This window comes from Ranitomeya imitator, chromosome 4, assembly GCF_032444005.1.
Source record: "Ranitomeya imitator isolate aRanImi1 chromosome 4, aRanImi1.pri, whole genome shotgun sequence".
In the NCBI taxonomy this organism is placed as follows: Eukaryota; Metazoa; Chordata; class Amphibia; order Anura; family Dendrobatidae; genus Ranitomeya; species Ranitomeya imitator.
The window spans coordinates 696,729,973-696,742,371 of NC_091285.1; the positions used below are offsets into that span (position 1 = coordinate 696,729,973).

At 45.4% G+C, this 12,399-nt stretch overlaps 1 protein-coding gene across 1 annotated transcript; it reads left to right on the forward strand.

Annotated features, from left to right (window-relative positions):
* Positions 1-9,538: 9,538 nt before the first annotated feature.
* On the forward strand, positions 9,539-10,462 carry LOC138674754 (olfactory receptor 7C1-like). The gene has a single exon (XM_069762570.1). The coding sequence runs from the start codon at positions 9,539-9,541 to the stop codon at positions 10,460-10,462; it is 924 nt and encodes a 307-aa protein (XP_069618671.1).
* The last annotated feature ends 1,937 nt before the right edge of the window (positions 10,463-12,399 follow it).

Consider the following 12,399-nt stretch of genomic DNA (forward strand, 5'->3'; position numbering starts at 1 on the left):
AACTTTCAATAAAATTTTGATATTTTTACCTTATATATACCTAGTACAACTCCTATTTCTCCTTTTAAGTATGTTGCTATGAGTGGGTATACTTTCTCTTTTTTTGCTATATGGGCTAACTTTAGTCCTTTCTGCTGACGGAAATATGTCGGAGAGGTTTTTGTGGCTACAGGCTTCATCAGTGCTGGAATTCCCCGCTCATGTGTTAGAGCCCTGAGGATTGTAGCCCTCTCTACAGGAGCAGAAAATGCGACAAGGACTGGACGGGTGACAGTGAGGAAAGAAGGGACTGTAAAGTTGACTATAAGAATTATTTTTTTTTACATATTACTTCTATTATGTTCTTAGCAACATCCAACGTACATCTGTAACTTGCACTTCACAAACATTGTATAGCCACAGTTCTGATGACCATCATCAACAGAAAAAATGAAGAGTTCCAGATAATGAAAAATACAAATTTTATTGATAATAATTAAAAAAGAACTACTATAATAAAAGAGAAATGTCTCACCATGAGGGACGCCACCCAATCATTATAAATAATAAACAGTACCACATCTGATTAGAAATTAGGTATATATAAAATCCCCCAACAATATTGCAACAAAATAATCTATAGCAGCAAAATGGCCCTAATGATCCCCTTATTGCTATGAGAGCAAATAACACTTCAAGTGAAGGGGGAAAAATTATAGTATTAAAGAGGGTACAAGCAGTTATTATTATTATTATTATTTATTTATATAGTACCATTAATTCCACGGTGCTGTACATGAGAAGGGGTTACATTAAAATACAAATATCACTTAGAGTAAACAAAACTAACAATGACAGACTGGTACAGAGGGAAGAGGACCCTGCCCCTGCGGGCTTATATTCTACAGGATTATGGGGAAGGAGACAGTAGGTCGAGGGTTGCGGTAGCTCCAATAGTGTTGAGGTGGCCATGTGGTCTTTACAGGCTGTAAGATTCTTTGAAGAGATGGGTTTTCAGGTTTCTTTTGAAGGATCCAAAAAGTAGTGAATAACCGGATGTGTTGGGGCACTGAATTCCAGAGGATGGGTGTCCTATCTGCCGGAAAACATGACATACCTTGAGTGCATGAGCGGTCCGGGACTTAGATCCTGCCCGTGACACCTCCGTGGCCTCATGTGACTGGGATGCCTGGACAGGATATTCTAAAGGTTTGGTGAAGGTTGGGAGCTAGCTGAAACCGTTGCCTACACTGGGCTTGCTCCAACCTTCACTCGTTAAAATGAAGGTCGATGCAAGTTGATACAGCTATTAGCTCCTATAGAGTGACGGGAAAGTCCATGGTGGCCAAAGTGTCCTTCACATGGTCAGCCAGCCCCCTCCAAAATACAGGGAAGAGGGCTTTATCCAGCCATTCCAGCTCAGAAGCTAAGGTCTGGAAGTGGACAGAAAAAATGGCTGATTAAGGACGAGCCTTGGTTCAATGCCAGCAGTGAAGCACTCTGCACCACATGATCGTCATGCTCCCACAGCGGCATAGCCCACTCCAACGCCCTGTCTGACAGGAGAGATATAATGAATCCCACCTTTGCTCACTCTGTGGGAAAGCATGCAGCCTGGAGCTCGAGGTGTATAGCACACTGGCTCACGAATCCCCTACATGACTTGCTATCAACAGAGTATTTATCTGGCAGCGGGAGGTGGGATAAGGTCAGAACAGGGGTGGACAAACTTGCTGCAGCCACGCTAGCAACCTGAACAGAGACTGCAGTAACATCCACAGCTGAAGTTTTACGCTCGAGAGCCACCAACCTGCCCTCCAGCTGCTGGATGTACCACTGCAGTCGCTGTTCATCCACCATTACTAGCCAGATGGAGGCGCTATTATAATGTTAGGATTGGCGGAACGCACCAAATAATAATAAAAGAGAATATGAGGTGCGTTCGCAGTCTGGGGTCCACCGTGCAGAGATCACACCTGCTGCTGAGTAATGGCGGATGGACGCTTGTTCACACATGGGTTAGACCACACCCAGCGTGAATGGAAGGGAACTCTGTTGCTTCACAGAGTCGCCATAAATATGCTGCAGTCTGTTAGCAGTCACAGGGTACAGCTGAAAGACACTAGTGGGATCACTATGAATCACCCCCACTAAACTGGTGATTGGACTCGCTCTGACCCTCGGTGGCTTTTGAGAACATGCCTGAGGATGCCCTGAGTAAGATGCTGAGTCAAAGCAGGAATTCCCACCCTACACTGACCAGCTGTAAGGAAAGCGCACTGATTAAGCATGGTGCTGTACATACGGACTCTGCAAATAGACGCTGAATAGTGTTGCAAGTGTGCAGGTAGCACTGTCGGGCACTAGGTAGCATTGACCATTTGCAAGCAGTCATCAACACAAGGAATGGGAATGATTAAGGAGCTTTCATTCATCAACAGACATTAATCTACATGACATACATTATCAATATTATACTAGCTCATGGCCGTGTGGCCATGCAAACCTTTAACAGCTGTAGCTCTCAAGGACCTTCCTAATAGTCCAATAGGAGATGCTACAGGACCTGAGCGTGTGACCCCCTGACCTCCAATGGGAGGTCGTCCTGTGGGCATGCTCAGTATGGGAAAAGCAAGACTTAGTCCCTGAAAGGCCTGCTCGCTGCTGATCAGTACTGGCTACAAAGGCAGAGCCTGGAAAGGCAGCAGTAAAAAAAAGTGTTCAATATCAGCTTGAGCCAGACGCTGGGACCGACGTCTCCACTGAGCAGGCTCCATTGTGGCTGGAGGAGAATGGGAGACCACAGAGGACATGGTTCGAGATTCCTCCTGTGCAGCAGCGGGAACTCAACTCCTAACAGTCAGTCAGTCCGAAAAATTGGGAAAACTTTGAAAGTGTCCCCAAGTGCAGTTGCAAAAACCATCAAGCGCTACAAAGAAACTGGCTCACATGAGGACGGCCCCAGGAAAGGAAGACCAAGAGTCACTTCTGCTTCTAAGGATAAGTTTAAACCACTGCACGACCAGCTGTATCCTCACCCATCCCTTGTAGATTGTGAGCCCTCACGGGCAGGGTCCTCTCTCCTCCTGTACCAGTTGTGACTTGTATTGTTCATGATTATTGTACCTGTTTTTATTATGTATACCCCTCCTCACATGTAAAGCACCATGGAATAAATGGCGCTATAATAATAAATAATAATAATAATAGTTTATCCGAGTCACCAGCCTCAGAAATCGCAGGTTAACAGCAGCTCAGATTAGAGGCCAGGTCAATGCCACACAGAGTTCTAGCAGCAGACACATCTGTACAACAACTGTTAGGAGGAGACTTTGTGCAGCAGGCCTTCTGTTGTGAATTCTGTGATCAAGCTCCCTCCTGTGGTCACGAGTGGTACTGCGGCTTCTGAGTTTCCTTCCTCAGGTGATGAGGTTAAGTCGTTAGGTGCTGCTCTATTTAACTCCACCTAGTGCTTTGATCCTGGCCTCCAGTCAATGTTCTAGTATTGGTCTTACTTCCTTCTGGATCGTTCCTGTGGCCTGTCTGCTCAGCATAAGCTAAGTTCTGCTTGTGTTACTTTGTTGCTTATTTTCTGTCCAGCTTGCTTTTTTGAATTTGCTTACTTGCTGGAAGCTCTGAGACGCAGAGGGAGCACCTCCGTACCGTTAGTCGGTGCGGAGGGTCTTTTTGCCCCTCTGCGTGGTTGTTTGTAGGTTTTTGTGTTGACCGCAAAGCTATCTTTCCTATCCTCGGTCTATTCAGTAAGTCAGGCCTCACTTTGCTAAATCTATTTCATCTCTGTGTTTGTATTTTCATCTTAACTCACAGTCATTATATGTGGGGGGCTGCCTTTTCCTTTGGGGAATTTCTCTGAGGCAAGGTAGGCTTATTTTTCTATCTTCAGGACTAGCTAGTTTCTCAGGCTGTGCCGAGTTGCATAGGGAGCGTTAGGCGCAATCCACGGCTACCTCTAGTGTGGTTTGATAGGTTTAGGGATTGCGGTCAGCAGAGTTTCCACGTCTCAGAGCTCGTCCTATGTTTTGTGGTTTTTGTCAGGTCACTTGTGTGCTCTGAACTTCAAGGTCCATTGTGGTTCTGAATTACCTATTCATAATAGCCTTCATGGTAAAATAGCTGCTAGGAAACCACTGCTAAGGACAGACAACAAGCAGAAGAGACTTGTTTGAGCTAAAGAACACAAGGAATGGACATTGGACCAGTGGAAATCTGTGCTTTGGTCTGATGAGTCCAAATTTGAGCTCTTTGGTTCCAACCACCGGGTCTTTGTGCAATGCAGAAAAGGTGAACGGATGGACTCTACATGCCTGGTTCCCACCGTGAAGCATGGAAGAGGAGGTGTGATGGTGTGGGGGAGCTTTGCTGGTGACACTGTAGGGGATTTATTCAAAATTGAAGGCATACTGAACCAGCATGGCTACCACAGCATCTTGCAGCGGCATGCTATTCCATCCGGTTTGCGCTTAGTTGAACCATCATTTATTTTTCAACAGGACAATGACCCCAAACACACATCCAGGCTGTGTAAGGGCTATTTGACCAAGAAGGAGAGTGATGGGGTGCTACACCAGATGACCTGCCCTCCACAGTCACCACACCTGAACTCAATCGAGATGGTTTGGGGTGAGCTGGACCGCAGAGTGAAGGTAAAAGGGCCAACAAGGGCTAAGCATCTCTGGGAACTCCTTCAAGATTGTTGGAAGACCATTTCCGGTGACTACCTCTTGAAGCTCATCAAGAGAATGCCAAGAGTGTGCAAAGCAGTCATCAAAGCAAAAGGTGGCTACTTTAAAGAAACTAGAATATAAGACATATTTTCAGTGGTTTCACACTTTTTTGTTAAGTATATAATTCCACATGTGTTAATTCATAGTTTTGATGCCTTCAGTGTGAGTGTACAATTTTCATAGTCATGAAAATAAAGCAAAATCTTTAAATGAGAAGGTGTGTCCAAACTTTAGTTCTGTACTGTAGATTATTGTGATCTTTTAATTCTTTCATTATTTACATAATTAACTTTCTTACAAGTGTAGCATGGCTAAAGGGTTTGTAGTCGATGGGAGGTATGTGCCACATAAGTGCCTGGTTGCTGTAATGTAGCCCGGAGTATTCCTTTCTTGCACATAATCTTGTATATGTGTTTCAGGACCTGTGGTAATGTCAGACCACATGGCTAATCATGTGATGGGTTACTGGGTGGGGTTAGCTCTTTATAAGACTGGCTAATCCTTTACACAGCAGATATGTGTGGAGGTGAAACCCTCCTGAGTGTGTTACGGCTTCAGGACTGAGCCGGATGAACTGGACACTTGCTTTTCTTTGCCTGAACCAAAGGCCCATTTTGCTTTCTGTTATTTGCCACATGGTTTATGAAGCAATAAACCCAGTGAACTTTAAAGGAACACGTCTCCTGAGTGTCAGCCGTCGCAGCTGAGTGAGTGAAATCCTTACAATTGGTGGTAGACATGCGAGCAGCGTTCCCAGCGGAGACGTGAGTTTATTTTTGAATGTCCTGGGTCAAGGCTGTTGCAAGCCAGCAAGCATTGCCGGAGAAAATGGAGGACCTGCTGAAACACTTGGTCCAGATGCAGTCACAGCAGGAGAAAAGGCAGAGCCAGCAGGAGCAAAGGCAGCAAGAGACCAACAGGCTGTTGATGCAGCAGATACAACAGAGCCAGCAGGAGCAACGGCAGAGTCAGCAGGAGCAACGGCAGCAGATGCAGCAGAGCCAGCAGGAGCATCAGCAGCAGATGCAGCTTCTGGCAACCGCCATCCAGGGCAAGGCGAGCGCCCCAACCCCAGGTTTGGCTGATGACACCCACGTCCGGAAGACAGTAAGATGCGCATTGCAGAAAATGACTCCCGGGGATGATGTTGAGGCCTTCCTGACGGTGTTTGAGAGGGTCGCTGAGAGGGAAAAACTTCCGCCAGAGCAGTGGGCAGAGGTACTTGCGCCATACCTGACGGGAGAACCCCAGAAGGCGTACTATGATTTGACCTTGCAGGATGCCAAAGAGTATCACAAATTGAAAGCCGAGATTCTCGCACGTTTGGGTGGACATTGAAACGGCATGTGGCACTGAGTCTCACATAGTCGGCGTGGTTCAGGACTTGTTGCACCCTATAATTATTGGCCGGGATTTCTGTTTGCTTTGGGATTTGTGGGGAAATGGTTCTGAGCTCCCTGGCAGGGAACCAGTGAACCCTGGAAGGGTATCGCCACACCCAGAGGCAGACAGTTTTCCTTTTTGTGTTCTGGTTGGGGATGAGGAGGAAGTATCCCCTACATCTGACATTCTGGAGTTAGAAGTTACCGGTGAAAATTTTGGGACTGCCCAACATAGGGACCCCACTCTGAGGGAAGCCTTTAATAATGTCACAGTTATTGACGGGGTGGTACAGGAGCCGGGGGCAGACACAAGATTTCCCCATTTTCTGTTGAGGGGGGAGTTTTTGTACCGTGTCACGAAAATACGGGAGGAGTTGGTAGAGCAGTTGATAGTGCCGGGTCCGTATAGACGGAAAGTGTTGGACATGGCCCATTCACACATCTTGGGTGGACACCTGGGGGTGGAAAAAACGCAGGAACGAGTTGTGCAGAGGTTCTATTGGCCTGGGTGTCACCGGGAAATAGTGAACTATTGCAGGTCCTGCCCTACATGTCAGCTAACTGCTCCTACTCCTCATTTCCGGAACCCCCTTGTGCCACTGCCCATTATTGAGGTACCGTTCGAGAGAATTGCCATGGACTTGGTCGGTCCCTTAGTTAAATCAGCTCGGGGCCATCAGTATATATTAGTCATCCTGGACTATGCCACACGCTATCCTGAGGCAATTCCCTTGAGAAATTCTTCCTCAAAAAGCATAGCCCGCGAGTTGGTCCATGTCTTTTCCCGGACAGGTCTGCCAAAGGAGATTCTGACTGACCAGGGTACACCTTTCATGAGCAAGGTGATGAGGGAGTTATGCAAAGCCCTGAAGATCTCCCAGTTGAGGACCTCGGTGTACCATCCCCAGTCAGATGGCCTTGTTGAGAGGTTTAACAAGACACTAAAGAGCATGCTGAGAAAAGCTATAGAGAAAGACGGTAGAGACTGGGATTGTCTCTTACCCTATCTGATGTTTTCCATTCGTGAAGTTCCACAGGCCTCCACAGGGTTCTCACCGTTTGAGCTTCTATATGGCCGACATCCACGAGGACTCCTGGATATAGCCAAGGAAACCTGGGAGGCCGAAGTCACACCCCACAGAAGCGTCATTGAGCATGTGGCCCTGATGCAGCAGAGGATTGCAAAGGTGATGCCTATCGTGAAAGAACACCTTCTCCAAGCACAAGAAGCTCAAGCCAGGGTCTACAACCGGTCTGCAAGAGTGAGGCAGTTCAATCCGGGAGACCGAGTTTTTGTGTTAGTTCCAACGGTGGAAAGCAAGTTCTTGGCCAAATGGCAAGGGCCATATGAGGTTGTCGAGAAACTTGGTGAGGTAAATTATAAAATTCACCAACCAGGAAGACGGAAACCATTCCAAGTTTACCATGTCAACCTCATCAAGCCATGGCAAGATAGAGAGCCGACAGCAACTCCATCATTGTTAAGCAACCCAGAAGGTGAGGTTGGAGCGGTTACTATAGCAGAGACGCTATCAAAGACCCAGAAACAGCAGTGCCGGGAGTTACTCCAGAAAAACAGGGACCTGTTTTCAGAATTGCCAGGATACACGAAGGTCATAGAGCACGAGGTCCTAACAGAGCCACATGTGCGGGTGAATGTGAAACCTTATCGTATTCCTGAGGCTCGTCGAGAAGTTATCTCCAAGGAAGTGGAGCGTATGTTGAGGCTTGGGGTCATTGAGGAATCCAAGAGCGGTTGGTCGAGCCCAATTGTCCTGGTCCCAAAACCTGATGGAGAGTGGAGGTTTTGCAACGACTATCGGAAGTTGAATGAAGTCTCCAAGTTCGACGCTTATCCCATGCCCCGTATTGATGAGCTCATCGAAAGGCTTGGGCACTCCAGATATATATCCACCTTGGATTTGACAAAGGGGTATTGGCAGATCCCCATGGCACAGGAAGCCAAGGAGAAGACGGCCTTTTCGACACCTGATGGATGCTTCCAATATGCCCGGATGCCGTTTGGACTACAGGGAGCTCCGGCGACCTTCCAGAGTGCTATGGATAGAGTCCTTGCACCCCATAAGGCCTACGCTGCTGCGTACCTAGATGATATCGTCATCTTTAGCCCGGACTGGGAGAGTCATCTGGAGAAAGTCCAAGCGGTGTTGGATGCTATAAGAGAGGCCGAATTTACTATAAACCCGAAGAAGTGCGCCTTGGGTAAAGAAGAAGCTAAGTACCTTGGATACATAGTGGGTCATGGAGAAATAAAACCCCAAATCAATAAAGTGGAGGCAATCCAAACATGGCCAAAACCAGTTTCCAAGAAACAAGTTAAAGCCTTCCTGGGAATCGTGGGATATTACAGGAGGTTCATCCCAAACTTCGCCACGATGGCTGCGCCTCTGACTGACCTGCTAAAAGGGACAAAATCAGTAATGGTTAAGTGGTCCGAAGAAACAGAGTCAGCCTTCCAAGAAATGAAAAACGCTTTGTGTAAGCAACCCGTTCTGATGGCCCCAAACTTCAAGAAAGAGTTTATTCTTCAGACAGATGCCTCAGATGTTGGGGTGGGAGCAGTCCTTTCCCAAGAACTACATGGGGAGGAGCATCCTGTTCTCTATCTGAGTAGGAAGCTGTCCTCATCTGAAAAGAACTACTCAGTCGTTGAGAAGGAGTGCTTGGCCATAAAATGGGCAGTGGACACATTGCGGTACTATCTGCTGGGACGTAAATTTAGACTGGTATCTGACCATGCCCCGCTTAGGTGGATGAGAGAAACAAAAGGAAGAAATGCTAGAGTCACCCGTTGGTTCTTAGCCCTGCAGGACTTCAGTTTCCATGTGGAACATAGGGCCGGAAAGCTGCACGGTAATGCGGATGCCCTATCGAGAATCCCTTGTTTAGTGGGGGAAAGTGCCAAGCCCCACGGCTTTAGGCAGAGGGGGGAGGTATGTAGCATGGCTAAAGGGTTTGTAGTCGATGGGAGGTATGTGCCACATAAGTGCCTGGTTGCTGTAATGTAGCCCGGAGTATTCCTTTCTTGCACATAATCTTGTATATGTGTTTCAGGACCTGTGGTAATGTCAGACCACATGGCTAATCATGTGATAGATTACTGGGTGGGGTTAGCTCTATATAAGACTGGCTAATCCTTTACACAGCAGATATGTGTGGAGGTGAAACCCTCCTGAGTGTGTTACGGCTTCAGGACTGAGCCGGATGAACTGGACACTTGCTTTTCTTTGCCTGAACCAAAGGCCCATTTTGCTTTCTGTTATTTGCCACATGGTTTATGAAGCAATAAACCCAGTGAACTTTAAAGGAACACGTCTCCTGAGTGTCAGCCGTCGCAGCTGAGTGAGTGAAATCCTTACACAAGAAAGAGACTTCAATCAGTTTTTCTTGTTTTTAGTGTATTCATTGAAAATGTGTGACGTCAACCAGACTGAAGTCACAGAGTTCCTGATCCTTGGATTTACAGGTCTATATAAATATAAATTTCTGCTCTTCCTCCTTTTCTTCTTCTCTTACCTGATAATACTGGCTGGAAACCTCCTTATTATAGTGTTGGTTTCCACCAATCACAACCTCAATACCCCAATGTTCTTCTTTCTCAAGCATCTAGCTGTAGCCGACATCCTTTCCACTACGACCACTGTGCCCATGATGTTAAATATAATTCTATATGACATGAAGGAGGTGCCAGTGAGGAGCTGCATCTTCCAGCTCCATATGTTCTTCATGTTTGGTTTTAGCCAGATTAATCTGCTCACTATAATGTCTTATGATCGGTACTTGGCCATTTGCAGCCCGATGAGCTACAATTCCATAATGCAACCTCATGTTTGCTTCAAGATGGTTCTTGGCGCCTGGATTTTTAACTTTGTCTTTAACTTTGAGGTTATTTTTGTTTGGCAGTTCGAGTTTTGTGGTAACAATGAAATAGATCACTTCTTCTGTGACTTCAGGGTACTTCTTGAATTGACTACCTCCGACATTTACCTCGTGACTTTGGTTGACTCTGTAGCAGACATCATTAGCGGTGTCATACCTTTTGCTTTAATTCTTATCAGCTATTTGAGTATTTTCTTCATCATAAAGACCCTTTCATCCACCAGTGGCTTGTCAAAAGCCTTCTCCACATGTGGCTCCCATCTCACCACTGTATGCCTCTACTATGGAACTCTCTTCATAATTTATATGCCAACATCCAGTGACAAATCATTGAGCACAAACAAGTTTTTATCTCTGCTGTACATTGTGGTGACTCCAATGATGAATCCCATCATTTACAGTCTGAGGAATCAGGAGATCAGGAGAGCTCTTCAACAAATGTTCAGAAAATGCTGAGGATATACTTAAATGCAGCAGACATATTCATGAGACTATCTTAGCTGATTACTGTATTTCCAGATGGGAAAAGGGAGGAACTATAGATTTGTCTTCTGGATTTTCGTGACAGAATATTCACAATAAATCACGGATGAGAAGATTCAACGACAACATTTTTTTCAGTACTTTTCATATTTTCTTTTTTTTTTACACAATTCCTTTTTTCTTTTCTTTTAGATCTATGACATCACAAAAAAGACTGACAAGCTGAATCATTCTAAGTTCTATATAGAAAAAGGAAGAAGAATTAACTGGATAGAAAGGAAAAATGAGCAATTGTACACATACAGTGCTGTATTATATGATAATTGCAATATATTAAGATCCATCTTTGATGGATATCTTTAATATATTAAGATCCCATCTTTGATGGGAAGAGGAGTGCTTCTATAACCTTGTTCATTGGTACATAAGTGAACAGTATTTACTGAAACTATAGATTGCTACATATATCAAGATATCATAGAATAGAACATTAGAGTTGGAGAGGACCTCCATGATCATTGTGTCCAACCCCCTGCTCAATTCAGGAGTCACTAAACCATCTTTGTCCAGCCTCTGTTTGAAGACTTCCATTTCAGGAGAACTCACCACCTCTCATGGCAGCCTGTTCCACTGACTGATCACCCTCAGTGTCAAAATGTTTTGTTTGTAATATCTGAACTGTATCTTCTCCCTCTCAGTTTCATTCCATTGATTCTCAAGTTTACGTGTGCAAATTAGAATACTGATGATCCCTCTACACTGTGACAGCCCTTCAGATATTTGTAGACAGCTGTTAAGTCTCTTATTAGCCTTCTTTTGTGCAAGCTAAACATTCCCAGATCCTTTAACCATTCCTCGTAGGACACACTTTGCAGACCGCTCACCATCCTAGTAGCTCTTTTCTGAACTGACTCCATTTTTTCAATATCTTTTTTAAAATGTGTGGCCCAAGGAGGAATAGAGGGGGGTAATTACTTCATATGATCTAGACTTTATGCTTCTGTTAATACATCCTAGAACTGTGTATTTTGTTTTGCTGCTGCATCACACTGTTGACTCATGTGCAGTCTGTGATCTATTAGTATACCCAAGTCTTTTTCACACATGCTGTTGCTTTGTTCTATTCCTCCAATTCAATAGATGTAATTTTTGTTTTTTCTTAAATAGATGTAGAATCTTGCATTTCTCCTGTGATATGCCATTGCTGCCCATTATTCATGCTTATCTAGATCCTTCTGAATCATAAGTAATAATAAGCTTTTATTCTAATGTAAGCCACATTTTCTATAGTGTCACAAGTTCATTGTTTTATGCCGTTGGGACTGACATTTACTATTATAGGTGGGTCTTCCTATTACGTACAGATCTGAAATAGTTGAAAATCTAATCAATAAATGGATTAACCGCCCTGATTAGCGTTTTCTTCATTCCCGCCATCTCTATGATGCACACCCCCAGGCAGGAACAGAATTGTGTGTTACAAACGCCCGACTGCTTGATCAAATGAGAGTGCTGACAGGGATTGTGGCCTGGATGTACAAGAGAACAGTTACACCGGCAAAGAGCTCCTGCACTTAACAAGAATTTATTAAGATTATTGCCCCATCTGCGACATTCTAACTCCCTGAGTGGATCTACCCACGATAACCAACCCATGGAGAAGCGGTGAGCCCTTCTTGGTCAGCTCTGGACCTGTATTTCAGCCTAGTGGAAAAGACAGCAGTGTGCGGAAGCGCCATCTTAAAGCCAGCATACAATGGCGGGCCACAAACAAAGATGGCTACTGAGAGGTACCGCCCACTACATACCCAGCCACAACCCCCCAATTATTCTCACCACTCGCCGGAACCGGCTCCCCGCCGTCACTATAGGCACTGGTGAATCAGCCACTCCGACACCTCGCCTCTGCG